Source organism: Bos grunniens, chromosome 8, assembly GCF_055505025.1.
Source record: "Bos grunniens cultivar Pamir isolate PY7600 chromosome 8, Bosgru_T2T1.0, whole genome shotgun sequence".
In the NCBI taxonomy this organism is placed as follows: Eukaryota; Metazoa; Chordata; class Mammalia; order Artiodactyla; family Bovidae; genus Bos; species Bos grunniens.
Genome location: NC_141172.1, coordinates 80,516,726 through 80,535,430, shown reverse-complemented (window position 1 = coordinate 80,535,430; position 18,705 = coordinate 80,516,726). Strand labels below are relative to the sequence as shown.

At 42.9% G+C, this 18,705-nt stretch overlaps 1 protein-coding gene across 5 annotated transcripts in view; it reads right to left on the bottom strand.

Annotated features, from left to right (window-relative positions):
* DAPK1 (death associated protein kinase 1) overlaps positions 1–18,705 on the bottom strand; it is a 211,779-nt gene that overhangs the window by 49,607 nt on the left and 143,467 nt on the right. For all 5 annotated transcript variants that reach the window (XM_086416933.1, XM_086416936.1, XM_086416935.1 and 2 more), the window contains 11 exons: positions 11,521–11,659; positions 9,231–9,360; positions 9,006–9,054; positions 8,893–8,919; positions 8,262–8,414; positions 7,854–7,899; positions 6,296–6,385; positions 4,866–4,958; positions 2,475–2,594; positions 1,913–2,011; positions 980–1,078 (listed from right to left, as the gene is read on the bottom strand). In XM_086416933.1, coding sequence (XP_086273059.1) covers positions 980–1,078; positions 1,913–2,011; positions 2,475–2,594; positions 4,866–4,958; positions 6,296–6,385; positions 7,854–7,899; positions 8,262–8,414; positions 8,893–8,919; positions 9,006–9,054; positions 9,231–9,360; positions 11,521–11,659 — 1,045 coding nt within the window. The remainder of the gene's footprint in view (positions 1–979; positions 1,079–1,912; positions 2,012–2,474; positions 2,595–4,865; positions 4,959–6,295; positions 6,386–7,853; positions 7,900–8,261; positions 8,415–8,892; positions 8,920–9,005; positions 9,055–9,230; positions 9,361–11,520; positions 11,660–18,705) is intronic.

Below are 18,705 nucleotides of genomic sequence, written 5' to 3'. Positions count from 1 at the left end.
TCCTCAGAGATTTTTATAAGTATTACCACTAGCCCCTACAATAACATATTCTGTGAATTTGTAATAGATGCAACTTCTTAAGATATTTTACTTATATCTGCCATAAAACTGTCAGAATAAACTGATCTAAAACAATGAGATATTTGTTGCCACCTGACATAAAACTGCTATAATAAAAGTATGTCTTTAAATGACAACCCATTCCAGTATACTTGCCTGGAAAATTCCATGGACAGAGGAGCCTGATGGGCTACAATCAGTGAGGTTGCAAAGAGTTGAACATGACTGAGCAACTGAACATGGAATGTGAATGTCATCCCTTCTCCCTTAGGTATGGTACAGTGCACAATCCATACAACTGTATGTGACAGCCCTGACTGAACATAACAAATCAGTCTACTAGTATTAGAAGCAGAGAAGGGTTACATACATAGTGGAATACATACAGATGAGAAAGTAGGAACCCTAGGTGCAAGCCCCAGCCCTGCAATTAACTCACAGGAGTATTGTGTGGAGTGGATGAAACATGGTGTGTGAAAGTAGGGTATCTTCCCAAATTAATAATTTGTATAACATTTTAATCCCCAAAGCCTTAACTTTACTTGCATTGTCTCATTACCCCTTCTAGTACCAGTGGTCAAGGTCAGCAGAGTCAGTCATGTCAAAGAGGAAGAGGAGGTGAGAGGAGGACCAGGACTCAGGTCACTTTCTGGTTATCCTTCTAGCAGAACTTTTGAGTTTTCATGTTACAGGGAAGACAGTTCACGGCTCACATAATATGAAGACCACTTGGCATATTTCAGCTAAAATCAGGTTTTAATGTTAGACCAAGTCACCAGCAAAAAGAAACTTCTAAATTAAATTTTCTGTAGGAAGATTTTGGTCCCGAATCCTTATTTTTGGGGTCATGATGCAGATGGCATGCCGACACTCAAATGCAGTCTTTTATCACTTTCCATAAGAAAAGAAGTGGCCTTACCTTGTCTTTAACGTCCAGAGGGCATTTGTTCTCATTGAGAAATTTCAAGGTATCTACGTGGCCATGCCGAGAGGCCCAGTAGATGGCATTGGATCCACCCTGTACAAAAACCAAGGCAGAGTCATGCTCCCAGATGGATCTGAACACACACATCACTCAGTTGCTATATTTCTTTTCCTGTGTGATGGCAAACACCAAAGGAGCAACTCCCAAGAGGAATAAAACCCCACTTCAGTTTCTGGTTTGACAAAGGGACCAAGGTTATGTAAGACATGAACATTCCAGAAAGCTGGGTGAAAGGGATACGTGAGCTTTCTATATTATCTCTCTAGATTTTTTTTTAATCTAGAATTATCTCAAAATAATTTTTTTTAATTTTTTCCCTAAAACCTTCATTTCAACTTCCAGTTAGAATTCCCCATATTGTCAAGGGCCAGTTCTAGGCTATTAACAGTGCTGCTGAAAGTCTATGGAAGCTGATGACAGATCCATTGTAACGACAATTAGCTGGTCATCACTTGTGTCTACACTCCCAGTGAGGTATACACCTCAAAGCATATCCTCCTTATTCTGTTACCCTAATAAACATGTGGGAAAATACATTTCTGATGAGATTAATTGGATAATGAAAACTTCTCCAAATATAACATCAATTAACACCGCTGAGTCAATGTGATCAGTAAGGAGTCAGTCTGGGCAGGGCACAAAGAAAGGCAGACGCTGAGTAACAGAGCCATGAGGAAGATCAATGTTTGCCTTTTCCCTTATAACCTGTTAGACAGGACCAGACTACTTAATCAGTTCATCTCCCTTTACAGGAAACTGAGAAATGAAGTAGGGCATATGTGGTATTTTTCTCTGTTACCTCTATGATTAGAGACATTTGGAAATACTTAAAAAATAATTCCTTTTGCAATAAAACAGAATTATGACCTTATCCTGGATGTCAATTCTTGAGCCTCTCTTAATGAGCAACTGTAGTATTTGAATATTCCCACAGCCAGCAGCAATAAGTAATGGAGGAGTCCCATGCTGGAAAAGGCAAGAAAAAAAAAATACAATTTTTCAGGTTTGATAGGAAAGGAAAAGCCTAAACCAGCACCGCTGCCCCAGACGCCTTCCTGTGTTTCCACAGACACAGACCTGCCCTGCCTGACAAGAGTAGACACAGGAGGAAATGGTAGCCTGCCCTCTTTTGGATTCACAACCAACGGTGACATTTTCATTTGCAAGATGAGTACATATAAAATTTCATGGTTAGAGGGGCATGCTAGCTGCATATAGAAAGGCCTTGTGTGAAGAAAGGCCCTCAATGCACAACGACCTTATCTCTAATTCAATTCACTTTCTAAGCAGAAGTGATTTTCCCCACAGTATGGAGTTTACACAGGAAAGACGAATGGAGAAGCAGATGGATTCTCTCCACCTTGGACTTGGAGGAGCACAGTCACTATGACCCCTGACCCCTACTCCCCCTGGCAGGACAGCATCAGACCTTGTTGGGCTGGTTAACGTCGTAGTTGGACAAGGAGCCCAGGAGGTGCTGCAGGCCTGGGACATTGTCATCGTTGATGGCATGGATGATAGCTTTCATCACAAAGGAGTCTTCCTCATCCTTGAGAGAGACACGGAAGAGGGAAAAAGGTTTACACAGCTGGCTGTGGTGCTCCTTTTACCAACATCAGAGAGACTAAGGCTCATTTGTTAAAAGGAGCCTTCAGGGGGCAAGTAAGCCATTTAATCCCCAAATCTACCTGGTCATGAAGGGAAGCAGGAGGTCACCTTTTGCCCCTCCCACGTTGGGAACTAATACCACCTACTATTTACCTGTGACTTTATGTCACCTGCAGTATAACCCAGACAGCAAACAGCTCTGAAGATTCAGATTTAGGACAATGATTGACGACAAACTACTCTTTGTGTTTATCTTAGGAATCTTTCAAAACATATTGTTCCAGAAACCACTGTAGAAAATTTCAGGTGTAACTCAGACTCTAAAACAATTGAACCAAGGAAATGACGTCTTTGAATAAGAAAGACTTACTTTGCGATTTTTGCTATTACAGATTGTCATTTTTTGATTACTAGAAATTCCTGTATTCTATAACATAATAAAATTCTCTGAAAGTTGGTCACACTTTTTTTTTTTAAAAGGTCCTAAAAGGGGAGAAATGTAAAAATAAAGGCCAGATAAAACAAAGTAAAATGGATGCATTTCTATTTATAAAGAGAAAATAACTAGATACTATAGAACAATAAATTTACTAAATTTTTGCTACTTTGTCAAAATACTTTCTTAAATATATATAATAAGATATTTGTAAAATATGGTAAATTAAAACCAAAAACATAAGCTAGAAAAATTCCACACAAAAGTTTTGGACTTACAGAGGTACAGCTACTACAATTTCAGATCTGGAAAAGCATAGGTACAGAGGCTGAACCTCTGCCTGTGGGGGTGGGATGGAGAAAGCATTTCTCTGAACTCTGCTTTCTCTTTATAAATCTGAATTCAAACAAGCTTCACAAGGGCTGTAATACTATTTGTAGAGAATACATGTTGAAGATTACCATTGGTTTTCCTTTTCAAGTTGAAGACTAAGAGACATTTGCCTGAAAGCGAGAGTGACGAGAAAGGGGAGAATGGAGGAGCAGGCAGGTTGCTGTAACACCTCATGGTCAACAGGACACTGAGATGACATGAGAGAGAACCTGAGGGCTGTGGGGGCAGGGGGGTCTTCCCACCTGGAGCTCCTTCACAAGCCCAGGCCCTCTCCTCCCCTGAACTTTTCATCGTAATGTATTTTCCCCCAACTGACTGTTCTGTGATTTTAATTTATAAGATTTAATCATTCTCATCACCTGACTTAGATTAATAGTTTATATCTTGTCTTGGTTCCATTGTCACCCTCAGACAATTTCCCAATCCAGACTTCTTCCTCTTCTTCCCCTCTCTTGCATCTCTCCAACTTCTTTTTTTTTTTTTTCTTTTTAGTATTTCCTAACTCTTTTCATTCTATAAGGCTAGACCTGGAACTTGAGTAAAACTGTTAGCTTCAGGGGATTAAAAAAAAGAGCTGGTGTCTGCTGATATGTGACCTTGCCCTTGGAGTCCCCAGATTCCACTCAGGAAGCCCTGACTACTCAGTTACATGAGCCTGCAGGTTCCCACAGAACCACCCTTCCTGCCTTTTCTGGAGTCTCCTTTTCCTCCGGGGTTCACAAAGTCCCGTTGTCTGACTGTCAGGTAAAGTCTTGTTGAATTTTGATGTGTCCACTATATCTCAACAGTTAATCTATGATTAGGTTTCAGTTTGGATTAGGGAAAAAAATTGTGCAATTGTTCTCAAGGACCTTTGGAAGTCAATACAATGTCAACAAAGAGAGTGGGTTTAGCCTTCTGATCTACCATGAACTGTATCATCAAGCCCCACTGCACTTGCCCTGATTTTCTGCTGTGTGTGTTCGTGTGTGTGTGTGTATGTTCGGAAGCAGGGCTGTCTGTCCCTTTTGTACTATTACAGTTCAAGATTCTCCAAGGTCAGTGGAAACAGAGGGCTCTCGTTTTAGTTCATGAAAATTAGATGCTCTCTCCCCTTTACTGGCCAGCCTCTCTTTTATCAAACTGTGTTGGAGGGGCAGAGGAGGGTGGGAAGGTGGAGGTTGGAGGTAGTGGGTATAGCCAATCAAAACAAAGAGGAAAAAGGACCAAAAAGTATAGAGTACATCAAATCAGCCATCCCAACTCCCTCTTCGAGAGGAGGAAGAACAGGCCTGACATTTCCAAGATTTCAGGTTTTCTGGGTTGCTGAACAAGTCAAATAACTTAAACATTGTAAATACACAGCACTAAGAATGAATCTATCCAGGGAAAAGGATTGCTTACCAGAGTATCATCGCTTCTGGCAACACTCATGTTACTTCTGGACAAGAATGACCTGGATAATCTTTGGCACAGTGATATCAAGCGAACAGATTGCTTTATTAAAAAAAAGAGAGAGAGAGAGAGAGTGAATAAAAGGCAGGGAGAAAGGAGGAGAGACAGCTTATGTAACAATACTCAAATTAGTGCAGATGACAAAGTCTTTTGAGATAGCATTCACTGCTGACTGCACATACTCTTTAGGGGTGGGCAATCCCAGAAGCAGGTTAAATTATATTTGCTTAAAGAAACTTCTAAAGGTCTTATAAATCAAGACAACAAAAGAGAGATTCTCCTTCTACATTTCATTATCAAACCATAGAAGTGGACATGTCTGTTCTCTCTCCATATTTCACTCTCTACTCTTTGAGGAATGTGATTTTACCTTAACAAAGCCTATGGACATCCCCCCTTGGAGAAGCATGGTAGGCAAGGGCCCTGTGCCTGTGGTGCCCAGGCAAGCTGGTAATGGCAGGCAGTGTGACACTCAAAACTCTTACAGATGTTGGAAATGAGCAGATGGGGTACTTTTTTGCCAATGGGACAAACACCTCTGCATTTACTCTCAAAGGCAGAAGCAACATGTAAAGACTGTGTGTGTGTATATGTGAGAAAGAGAATGAGAGAAAGAAAGTTATGGTGGTTCACACTACATTTTAAGTCATATTTTCAGGGGTTCTTTGAGAACTAAGAGTCAGGTCTTGAGTAATCTATTGCTGTGGTCCTCATCTCTATCAAGGCATCCCAACCTGATGGGCATGACAATGAGGTATACCTCTGGGCCAGTGATGAGGAGACATGGCAAGTACCTGCTTCCTCTGGGCTTGACATGACCCTGTGCACAAGAAGCCATCCTGTCCCCCTCTGAACCCTGAATTTGTATTTGTTCAAGTTGGATGGAATGTTCTTTAGAGCCACATCTTTCTCAGCCCCTGAAGAAACCATTAACACTGAGAAGAGATTGTAGCAAATGCTCCTGGCCCACCCTACCCTCATCTCAACCACTCACAGACCAAAGCTGGATTTAGAGAACCATTTACCCAAACTCTGGGATAATCATAATGCCATGCTGCTTACCACAAGGAACAAATCTATTTAAAATGTGGTTTGTTGCATTTAGAAAAAACTGCACTATAATTTTATTGTACTGATTTAAAAACGTGCCTTGGGAATGGCTTTGATTTAAAAAATAAATGTAAGATTACATGTAAAAAGAAGAGTTAAATAGGACTGAAATAATATTTTTGCTTATGTTTGAAAATAGAGTAATGGTACAGATGTGAACTTGAAAAAAGGATGCACTTTTGCATTGCTGATATCAGACATGTACCCTCAGCAGAGAGAACCATATAGGAAATTGAATTAGTTAATTCCTTCAAATCAAACTATCTTACTTTCCATTTTTTCCGGGCTGCGAACTTCTTGAATTTCTCCATGTTTACTGCCGATGCTTTTCTACTAAGTGCTTGTTGGGTATCTTTAGGCTAAAATGAAAATTCAAGACAATTTAGAGCTCTCAAATTGACAGAAATGTGTTACATGACAACTTCTGGATACCTCTTACTATTTGGGATGCTTACTTATTCACCTTGCTAAAGTAACAAAACCATTGGGATAATACAGCAGATCTAGGAACCTAGTCTCTGAAGGCTAACTTTTGTGCCTAAAGATTTGAGAAAAATCCATAAAGACTGGGTCTTGGGGGAAAGTTGAAAAGTTAGCTTGGACCAAGCTGAATAAATAACTCTCCATAAAAGAGTCTGGGAATGGGATGATTCATGGTGAGGCCATGTTATGAGACGCTGTTATGTTATAAACTTAACATCGTCAAGTAATTTAGAGCTGTTTGAGACCTCAGAGGTTAGCAAACTCACTCTATCCCACAGCATTGAAATCCCTCCTCCACTGCATCTTTTTCAGAAGGCCGTGAAGCTCTACCTCCAAGAGAAGCAGATATCATTGCCTTCCAGGGAAGCCAAGGTAACTGCTGGGAGCTGGCACAGGTGGAGTTTGCCAGCTGCCCCAAACCTGCTTCTGCATTGCAATCCGTTTACTGGTTCCATGATTTTAGTCTGCAACTGCCATGCTCCCCCACCCTTAGTCCTTTCTGCTCTATCTGAAGCAGCTTTGATTCTTTAACCCAAATGCCAACAGGCGCCAGGCAGGTAGGTATATGTATGGTGGAGGTGACCCTGGCCTGGCACAAAAGCAGCAGGGTAAGAGTTTCTGGCAGACTTGTGGAATGAGGTCTCAGTGTTGGCAGAATTTCAGATTTTTCAAGAGAAGCTGGCAATCTAGATTTGATATCATATTTAAATGCTTAATTTAATTCAAAAACTTAACAAAAATAGTGTTTGGGCTAATATCCCATAATCAAATGCAAAGTGGTTGAGTGGCTCTGCCCTTCAGCTTCTCATCACCATCCTGCCCTGTGGTAGTTCACTCCTGTCTACCTCTGTTATCATGAGTATTCTCTCAGCTGCCTTAAAATACGGCACCAACAGCAAACACAATACTCCAGACGTGGCCATGGTTAGAAGCCACAGTGCCACGTGATATCCTGTGTTGTGCTTAGTCACTCAGTTGTGTCCGACCCCATGGACTCTTTGTGACCCCATGGACTGTGGTCTACCAGGCTCCTCTGTCCACGGGGATTCTCCAGGTAAGAATACTGTAGTGGGGTGCCATGCCCTCCTCCAGGAGATCTTCCTAACCTAGGGATTGAACCCAGGTCTCCCACATCACTCTTTATCATTTGAGCCACCAGGGAAACCCAAGAATACTGGAGTGGGTAGCTTATCCCTTCTCCAGGGGAAACTTTCCAACCCAGGAATCAAACCAGGGTCTCCTGCATTGCAGGTGGATTCTTTACCAGTTGAACTACCCAGAAAGCCCAGGGCAAATGAATTCCAGGACACCCTATCCCCAGACCAATTGCAATATGCAACTCACCTTGATCCAGGGATGCTGCAAACTATCTTGAATTGTCATTCTCTTCCTTTGTGGGGGGGAGGGGAAAGAAAAAAAATGCAGTGACCATAGAAGCAAACATTAAGGTTGGTTCCATGCCGGCTGGACCTACCAAGCAGATGCTCTGGAAAACGCAGTTCGGGGCCTGCTTCACGGAAGCAAGCCGAAAACGAGGTCAGTCTTTGTGTGATTATTTCACTGTGCTCACCAGGACTGAAAGGTACAAGGGGCCCTGCCTGCATTTGCTGAAGCGTTTCACGTGGCATGCTTCTCTTTGCCAGGTGGAAACAACCAGCGAGGAATAAACACGGCTATGTGCACAGGACAGATGCTAACCCTCGTCTAGCTGAGGCCACGGCTAGGGAACTTTCAGGAGTAAGGGACACTCACTTTGGATCCTTGACGAGGAGTCTTCTTATGAAATCTTTGGCTAGGGCGCTCGTATTACTGAAGTACTCTTCCTCAAATTCATAGTTGACGGCAGATACGTTCGCTAACGTTTCTTGCTTACTGTCTCCGAGAAACGGGGAGGCCCCACTGAGGCTGTTAATAAAGCGGGCATAGAACATGAGTAAGTCTTCCTACTGTTATCATGCTGCTCCTCTAGTATCTGATTAGGAGAATGAGGAATAACAGTCTAATCTGGTGCTTGAGCAGTCACTTCAAAATTCAATTACATTTTACGGGGCGTTTAATTGTCATGCACAAAAGCTTCAGCTTATGCAAAGGACACATTTAAAAAGTTAATTTAGAATAGCGTTTAGTAGTTTATAAAAGAAAAACCTTTGCTATTTTCTCAGCAGTGATGGGCTGTCAAACTTTCTTTGGGTGATTATGTTGTAATTTCTGATGACTCATTTCAAATTAAGAGAAAATGTGTAATTAGTATAAACTAAATGTGTTCTGGAGGTGTAAAATGATTATGTGTACATAAAAAGCATGCGTAACCTGAAGTGATCAACACGGCACATAGTTTCAAAGAAAAAGGGGAAGAACACAAATAGTGAATTTGGGTACTTACAGAATATAGGTTATTACCCCAATACTCCTAGACGTGAAACAAGAAGAAAAACAATATCAGACAAATAGTAAAATAAATCAGAAAAATGACAACATTAATGACATGTTCCTTACCACATATCTGCCTCAAGACCAAGAGGTTCGTAGTTGACTATCTCAGGAGCTATGGGGAAATGAATGCACATTTAGTTTTGGAAGGAAGTGAACCAACAGAGTCTAATCTTCATGTATAAATCAGAAACATGTACCAGGGAAACGATGCTGCAAGCAGGGGGAATTCTGCCAGCATAATGTTCATGAAAAACAAATAGAATGGCCATAGGAATGAAGAAAACTTACCAACAAATTCTGGTGTCCCAAATATATTTTTGAATTCATTTCCAAAGTCAATTTTATGGGCCAACCCAAAGTCAATGATCTTGATCCGAGGCTTGGGAACATTTCTATCCAAAAGCATTATGTTTTCGGGCTTTAAAAAGAGAAAAATAGTACCGCAATGTTCATAGAAGTGTTATTCACAGTAACCAAAAGGTGGAAATAACATGATGTCCACAAAACAGGGTCTATCCATACAATGGAATACTATTTAGCCTGAGAAAGAAAGTAAACTTCTGACATGTGTGTCAAAATGGATGAACCCTAAAGACATTGAAATGTCAATCACAAAAGGAGAATGTTGTATAATTCTAGATACTTATATGAAGTACCTAGAATAGGCACAATCATAGACCAGAAAGTAGAATGATGACTGTCAGCAGCTGGGGGTAGGAGGGCTGAGGACTTAGTGTTTAACGGATACATAGTTTCAGTTTGAAAGAACAGTAAATTCCAGAAATAGATGGTGGTGAAGGCTATGGTTTTTCCTGTGGTCATGTATGGATGTGAGAGTTGGACTGTGAAGAAGGCTAAGCTCGAAGAATTGATACTTTTGAACTGTGGTGTTGGAGAAGACTCTTGAGAGTCCCTTGGACTGCAAGGAGATCCAACCAGTCCATTCTGAAGGAGATCAGCCCTGGGATTTCTTTGGAAGGAATGATGCTAAAGCTGAAACTCCAGTACTTTGGCCACCTCATGCGAAGAGTTGACTCATTGGAAAAGACTCTGATGCTGGGAGGGATTAGGGGCAGGAGGAGAAGGGGACGACAGAGGATGAGATAGCTGGATGGCATCACTGACTCGATGGATGTGAATCTGAGTGAACTCCGGGAGTTGGTGATGGACAGGGAGGCCTGGCGTGCTGCGATTCATGGGGTCGCAAAGAGTCGGACACGACTGAGCGACTGAACTGAACTGAACTGATGGCTACACAACTATGTGAATAGACTTAATGCCACTTAAGTGCATACTTTAAAGTGGTTAAAATGGCAAATATTATATTGTGTTTATCTTTCCACAATCCAAAAAAAAAAATACTATCATATGTTATGCTGAGGACAAGATGGCAGTGTAGTTCTTCCTCTCTCCTGAAAAAACAACAAAAAGTAGGGATAAAAGAGGTTGCAAGAGAACACCTGGAAAAATAAATGCCTTGGTTTAGGTTCTCCCAGAAACAGATCCAGAAAGGGATTTGGCTTAAGTGGGAGGGGACCCCAGGGCAGCGAATGGGAAGACAGAAGGAAGGAAGCTGACATAAAGTGTCTTATCAAGGTGGGGGTGACTGGAGCAGTCTCTTTGGAAGACTCGGGGAGAAATGGTAGCACTCAGAATTTTCCAACTGAAGCACAAGGAAGCTGGGGTATTTATCCACTATCTCCCCAGGTCCACTGCTAAGAGCTGCTTCAGTGGGTATTTATGCTTTGGCATTTCCAGCTCCCAGCAGCAGTCTTTGGGGTGTGTGCCAGTGAGTACTGGGGGATCCAGATGTGGTCTTGACAGCTCTGCTACAGTAAATATGGAGAAAATCTTCCCTTCTCTTACATCTTATCCTAGCTCCAATGACAGGAGTCATTCACTTGGCAATCCACCACACACTGCTTGGTGATAATCTTCTCACTGTTTTGGACTGTACCCTGAATCTTACATTGTCACTTCTGTTGCTCATATGGATGTCTTCCCCTCCCAAAGAGACCATAACCTCTGTGATGGGTGGGAGTATGACCTGCCCCCTCCCCCCTTTTTTTTATTGCTGATAATGCCTTGCCCCTAGTCAACAAAGACCCCAAGTAGACAGTCTCAGAGTCTGGCTTAATTGATTGCCAGACAGAGTCAGCCCAGAAGCCTTTGCATCAAGAAAGAGAGTAGAGATTAAAATACCTTCCATCTTATATGATAATAACCACAGGTAGAGAGAAATGGAGCAGCCAGTGGCTACTCCAGGCTGAAAATATCCCATAACTAACAGCAGCCCCCTTGCTTAAAGACTTGGCTGGCAAGAGCCCTCAATTCTTCCCTAAGAAAATTCTAGAATGTGATGATTAATCCTAAGCCTCTATTCCACACAATCGTTAGGAACTGCTGTAGTAAGCATGCATTATACACTTGCTGATTTATACTGATAACTGTTATGTGTTAAACCCCTCTAGGGAAAAAAAATACATGTATCTCTTTTGGGTGCCTCCATTTTTCCCAGCAAACAAACAAGTGCTGTGATATGCATATGCTTTCATCTGGTTTACACCACACAACGTACCTTAAGATCAAAGTGGGCAATCTGAAGGGAGTGCAGATAGTAAACACCATTAAGAATTTGTTTGAGAAATTCAGTTGCTTCCTCTTCAGTCAAAGATTCCTTTTCAGCTAAGAAGTCAAACAGCTCACCACCTGCAACGCTGAAAACCAGGAAGCAGAGGTTACTGATGACAGCTTCTGTCTCCTATTGATTTGTTTTCTCAAAGACGATTTGCACACTCAAACTTCTGGCAAGAAAATAGCGTCGAGGACATGCTGAAACTGCTAAGCAAGGAATCAGAATTCTCTGTGCTTCTCATTGTTGGATGACAACTCTGCATTCAGGTATGCTTGTGCTTGAAAGCAGCTGGGTATTGCTCTCCTAATCTGCTAGGTTCACAAATGGGGGAGGAGCAGAAATGTGATGGAAAAAAAAAATCAATGCGTCTTTCAGACATCTTATTCAACATATTCATATGTGAAGTCTTAACTCACTGATTGGAAAAAAAACCCTACAATCCAACTTCGTGTAGAATTTATAGGATATATCTTCCTAGCCCAGTCAGAGACTACCTGGAAACTTCAAAATCTGTATGTTAGTCAATTAAAAAAAAAAAACAACAAAACACTCACATTACAACCTATGGCCTGACAATCAGTGTTTGTTTGTATATTCTGTATTTGTATCTATGAAAATACTTTCATATTTATAAAAATCACAAACATACACAGAATTGAAATGCCTGTGGTTGCTGGGGATTTATCGAATCTGTCTCCTTGGCCAGACTGTAAATCCCTGGAGAGCAGTGGTCAGCCTCCGGCTGTGGGCCCACTGTATGTGTGCTCCCCACTCCTCCCACAGGGCCAAGCACACAGCAAGAACACAAAACTTTTTAATTAAGTAGATGAATGAAGAAACTCCCCTAAAAAAATCCACAGTAGTGATTAATGGCAAATAACAGAGAACTTGTAATAAGAGTTTTTATAAGTTGATCTTTATAGAGTTTAACCATACATTCACAACACAATAATTAACTGCAATTATGCACATAACTGTGTGTGCATTATCTTTCTTTCAGCAAGACAGCTCCATAAACATACCTACCACATCTACATCCAGAATAAGAAAACTGGTGCTCGTGAGATTAAACTATAATGACAAACAAGCTGCTTTCACAAAAGAAGTTTGAGATTTTGCCCCTTCACCCTCCAAATCCATGTTTTTTGTAGCCTGGCTCAGGAGCCACTGGCAGCAGAATGGCTTGGGGTGTTTTAAATATGCAGATTTGGGGCATCACTTCCAACCTGCTGCATGAGTTTCCAAGAGTGGGGGACCAGGAGTGCAGCATTTTAAACAAGCACCTCAGGTGATTCTTGCGCACGTGCTAAGTCGCTTCAGTTGTGTCTGACTGTGCAACCCTAGTGTTCCAGGCTCCTCTGTCCATGGGATTCTCCAGGCAAGAACACTGGAGTATTGCCATGCCCTCTTCCAGGGGATCTTCCGGATCCAGGGGTTGAACCTGCGTCTCTTGCATCTTCTGCATTGGCAGGCAGGTTCTTCACCACTAGCACCACCCGGGAAGGCTCAAGTGTGATTCTTAGCACACTAAAAACAGAGGACTATTTTTCCAAGTGTTAATGACGTCCTCCTGTTTCAAGGCTTATACCTGAGGATGTTTATCTGGAGGGGAGGGCAAAGTGACTCCTCCACCCCTGGGGCCCGAGGGCATTTCTGCCGCAAACCACAGAGCCTGAGCCCTGCCTGGGGGGCAGGGGCCTGGTGTGGCCCTTGATAACACCACTGTCTGCACCCTCCCAGTCTTGCTCCCCTGGGCCATGGGGCCTCACACTGGCTCCCTGCTCAACTTTATGGAGCCCTTTGCTTCTCACTTTTTTGTTTTATTCCTCTTAAAACCAACAAAACAGAGAGGGGGACTCCTTCAACTATAGGGAACAAAAAGGAGGAAAAAATGGGAAACTGTGAACCACCTAATGCTGAGAAAGTCACTCTACGGTCCTTTTGCTTCTTTGCTCTCCGGCCTGCATGGCCACCCCTTAGGTAGACACTGCAGGTTCCAGGATGGAGAGATGGGCCAGAGTCAGCCTGTCACACTCAAATCTTAATTCTGTGGCCAAAAGGTTATTCCTTTGTGCTGAGCCTCATTCTTTTCATCAAATGGGAATAACAGGACTTACTACTTTGAGGGTTTTGAAGGTTTATGATAATAAATATACATAAAGCCCATGGCAGGCAGGTCTGGCATGAGGCTGAGGTGTAGGAAGTAGCCTGGTACTATTATAAAGGAAGGATCCATGCACCTACGCTCCAACATGAAATCCCCTTCCTGCCTGTTCCCCTCTCCCCCTTCAAATCCACTCCCTACACACTCAGTTGTGTCTGACTCTCTGTGATCCCATGGACTGTAGGCCATCAGGCTCCTCTGTCCATAGGATTTTCCAGTCAAGAATACTGGAATGGGTTGCCATTTCTCCTGGGAGAGGAAATCTGATGTGCTCAAAGGGAAGGGACGTGTTCAAACAGCTCTGAGATCTGGTCCAGTGAGGCATTCCGGAGATGGTGTAACAGCATCTCCCACCTCCTTCTCTGAGCTGTGATCTTGCGTCTGGTTCCACCCCCTTGAATCTGGGCAGATCCATCACAGCTTTGACCAATTAGACATAGCAGAGTGATGCTGTGTCAGCTCTGGTGTGCTTTATCACAGGCCCAGGGCTTCCATATCCCACCTCCTGAATCCCTCCTGTAAGTGTGATGATCCTAAAATCACCCTGTAGCATGGAGAAACCCTTGGAAGATGAGATGACTCATAAAGAGGGAAAGAGGCAAAGAAGCATTGAGCAAGGAAGGAATCTTGGAAGTTAGACTGTCCATCTGAGTCCTTCCAGAATTCCTGATCCATTAAATGCAATGGTCATTTTAATTCTCTATGATGGACACCATCATATGAACTCAGCCCACATTTTCCTTGAGCAAAGACCTACTCTCCCCAATGCTGTGGATCGAAGCAGCATAGCCCCAAGCCCTCATCCAGCAGGGCTCATCTCTGCTGCAGAACCGCTGTCCAGGGTCTTGTTCTTTCCCTGGAAGCCCACAGCCAATGGCTACTGTGGCAACATAAACCTGAGGTCGACTCACTTCTAGAAATAGTGAGATACTAAATGTTTTAGGCTTTATGGGTAATACAGATTCTGTCACAACTGCTCAACTCTATCCACTCTTCATTTCATCATATGGAAATGAAGAGTGGAACTGCGTTCCAATAAAATTTTATTTACATAAACCCTTACTTGTCTCTTGAGAAACCTGTATGCAGGTGAAGAAACAACAGTTAGAACTGAACATGGAACAACAGATTGGTTCAAAATTGGGGAAGGAGTATGTCAAAGTTGTATGTTGTCACCCTATTATTTAACTTCTATGCAGAGTACATAATGTGAAATGTTGGGCTGGATGACTCACAAGCTGGAATTAAGATTTCTGGAAGAAATATCAACAACCTCAGATATGCAGATGATACCATTCTAATGGTAGAAAGCCAAGAGGCACTAAAGAGCCTCTTGATGAAGGTGAAAGGGAGAGTTGAAGAAAAAGAGAAAAAAGCTGGCTTAAAACTCAACATTCAAAAAATTAAGATCATGGCATCCAGTCCCATCACTTCACAGCAAATAGATGGGGAGAAAGTGGAAACAGTGGGCTTGTCTTGGGCTCCAAAATCAGTGAGGACCATACCTGCAGGCACAAAATCAAAAGGTGCTTGCTCCTTGGATGAAAAGCTATGACAAACCTAGAAAGCATATTAAAAAGCAAAAATATCACTTTTCCAACAAAGGTCCATATAGTCAAAACCATGGTTTTTCTAGTAGTCGTGTATGGACTTGAGAGTTGGACTATCAAGAAAGCTGAGCGCTGAAGAATTGATGCTTTTGAATTGTAGTGCTGGAGAAGACTCCTGAGAATCCCTTGGACAGCAAGGAGATCAAAAAATTAAAGGAAATTAATCATGAATATTCACTGTAAGGACTGATACTGAAGCTGAGGTTCCAGTACTTTGGCCACCTGATATGAAGAGCAGACTCATTGGAAAAGACCCTGATGCTGGGAAAGATTGAAGGTAGGAGAAGGGGGTGCCAGAGGATGAGATGGTCGGATGGCATCATTGACTCAACGGACATGAGTTTAAGCAAACTCCAGGAGATAGTGAAGGACAGAGGAGCCTGGTGTGCTGCAGTCCATGGGGTCGCAAAGAGTCAAGAAATGACTTAGCGACTGAACAACAACAAAACAGGTGGCCACCTGTATGTGGAAAACATGCTCGTTTGTGCACCCCTGATATAGAAGCCAGGTCGTCCCAGCCCAATTTGGGGCAACTCTCAAGGGTCATTCTGGCTCCAGAACTCCGTTGGGCCAGCCAGGGCTGAGCTGCAAGACAGTTCCTTCCTCTCCCTTGGAAGAATTAATTCTAAGAGCAGTTCTTCAGGAACATCCTGTACATTCTACTCCAGCCCAGAGTCTGCTTCCCAGGGAACACGCCTTGCACCCTGCTAAATGTGGAGGTAGTCTGTTACACAGCAGTAGCTGTCTGGAACACTCCCCATCTTGACTGGGTCTGTTTCCTCTGAGCAGCCAATGGATATCAGGTTTACCTCGAAAGGCTGGCCACCTCATGCCCTATTCAGTCGTCATGTCCTAAGTAACTTAACTCTAACAGTGCTTCCTGACCACAGAAGTGAGAACCGGGAACAACCCTGGAGTGAGGGAGCAGACAGCAAAGTGACAATGCTGTGAGAAAGGAAGCAGGGGTCATCTTTGATTTTCTCCATCTACCCTCAACCTCTCCATCTACTCTCAGGCCCTTTTCAAATTCTGTGTTGTTCACAATGAGGTCCACACCATCACTTGTGCTGGGAGCCAAATCTTTCAGCTAGACATCAGGAGGGTTAGGACCTGGACCCCATCTCACTGCACCTGGACCCATCACTGACTTCCTGATGCCCTGAAGGTCTCCCCTATATCCTCATTCTCCTTCATGCCAGTATGGGAAGGCTGATGTTTTAGCCAAGGGCCTCCACTTACAAAATCTTTAATCAATAATCAAAATAATTGAAACTAAGTGATTCCAGCAAAGGGTGGGAAGAATGATAATCATCCCTTGTTAATTTACCCCCTGCTTGTTCCCCTAAACTCAGAAGATAGAAAGTGACCTGATATTTTCACATAAACTTTCACATGCATGCTTTGAGCCAGAACTCAAATGCTTACAATGCCATTGCTGCACAGCAGAATACTGTTAACAAGATCAGTCAAAACCCTAGTATTTTCACTCTTTGTTCCAAATTGTACATTTTGCTTAAGAGGAGGAAGATTGATGGAGAGAGGGGAAGAGCAATCTGTACAGTAAATATAGAAAGTGAGTTTCACCTTCTTTATTAGGGCTTTGAGTCAGTGTTTTAAATTATAGCATCATAATAGAAATTGTGTGGAATGCATGTTAATAAGCATAGGCTGTTTTCATCAAGAGCTCTGGAAAATATGAAGGTTCACTTTCCTCCTCATGACTTTCATCAAACACCAACGCCTTCCCTGAAGCTACTGTATCTGAATGTCATCAGGACATGTTCCAGCTTTAATGATGAGGTGGGCCTTCAGAGTGACCTAAGAGAAATTACTATAGGATTCCAGTTTCTAAAGTAAAACACTCTTCAGGGTCCCTGACTCTTATTAGGAATTGTCCAAGATATAGCAAGACTTGATTTTGGACCAGATTTGGTCATAATCTAAACTTTAAGGGACTCTTGACTATAAGTTGATAAGGCTTTTCAAGGCACATGCCGTGATTCTACAGTGTTGGATTGGATTTCTATGCTGGTGGCTTAGAGCAAGTCTGAGTGGTTGTTGAACTGGGGGCCATTCAGGAACTGAGTATGCTCTGCCAGGGCACACCATCGGGGGCCTGGCTGGCTATCACACAGAGCCCTGGGAGGTGGCCTGGCAAGCGGACTGGATGGGCCTCAGCACACAGGCCCCCACTCCTGCTCTGGCCTCAGGCTGTGGGTGGACAGAAAGAGAATGGAGGTCACGTCACTTCTCTGCACCTCAACTTGGGTGTCTGTACAATGAGAAAGTTGAACTGGTAAGTGACTCTCTAGCCTACCATACACAACAAGAATTGGGAGGTTTGGAAAAATGCAGTTTCCTAGAACCACTCCCTGAGGTTCTGGCTCAGCAGGTGGGGGCCCAGAACCTGCATTTTAACAAGTCCCTTGGGGGTCCTGATGCTGGTGGACCACACCTGGAGAAGCCTATCTCCTGTCCCTTGCAGCTCTGATAATATAAGATTCTATGAATCTATGTGTGAATGGAGCCGAGCTTTGCTTCCATCACGCTCACCTTCTCCTCCTGGCTGCACAGCTAATCTGCACTTTCCAGCTCCCTTGAGCTGAAGACTAGCCAGTGCAACATGAACCAGAATGAAGTGCACCACATTCCGGCCTGGCCCCTGAAATATCTCACGCAATCCTCCACTTTCTTTCCCCCTTCTCTTTGGCTACCTGAACACAGACAACCCAGCAGAGGACCCCAAGGAGGACTAGAAACAACAGAGACATTGGTTAGAAAGTATATGGATCCCTGAGTTAATGCTTGTAGGAGAGCCACTCAACCTGTAGCATCCACACTGGACTTTGAGTGAGAAATAAGTACTATTAGGTTAAGTCATTGAAATGCTGTGGTTGTAGTCTGTTTGCTCTAAATACAAATCACTTCAGTCAGGAGTAAAAATGCAATCCATTTTTTAAATTAAACTCGAAAGATGGTACTGATGAACCTATTTGCAGGGCAGCAATGGAGATGCAGACATAGAGACAGATTTGCGGACACAGCGTGGGAAGGAGAGGGTGGGGCAAATTGATACAGTATAGAAACATACATGTTACCACATGTAACGCAGATAGCCAGGGGGACTCTGCTGTGTGACACAGGGAGCTCAACCCAGTGCTCTGTGACAACCTAGAGGAGTAGGATGGGACAGCAGATGGGAAGGGGGTTCAAGAGGGAAGGGACGTATGTATACCTGTGGCTGGTTCATGTTGATGTATGGCAGAAACCAGGGTAATTATAAAGCAATTATCCTCCAATTAAAAAAAATTTTTTTTTAATTAAAGGAAAGCAACCAAAGCAAAGCACAGAGTA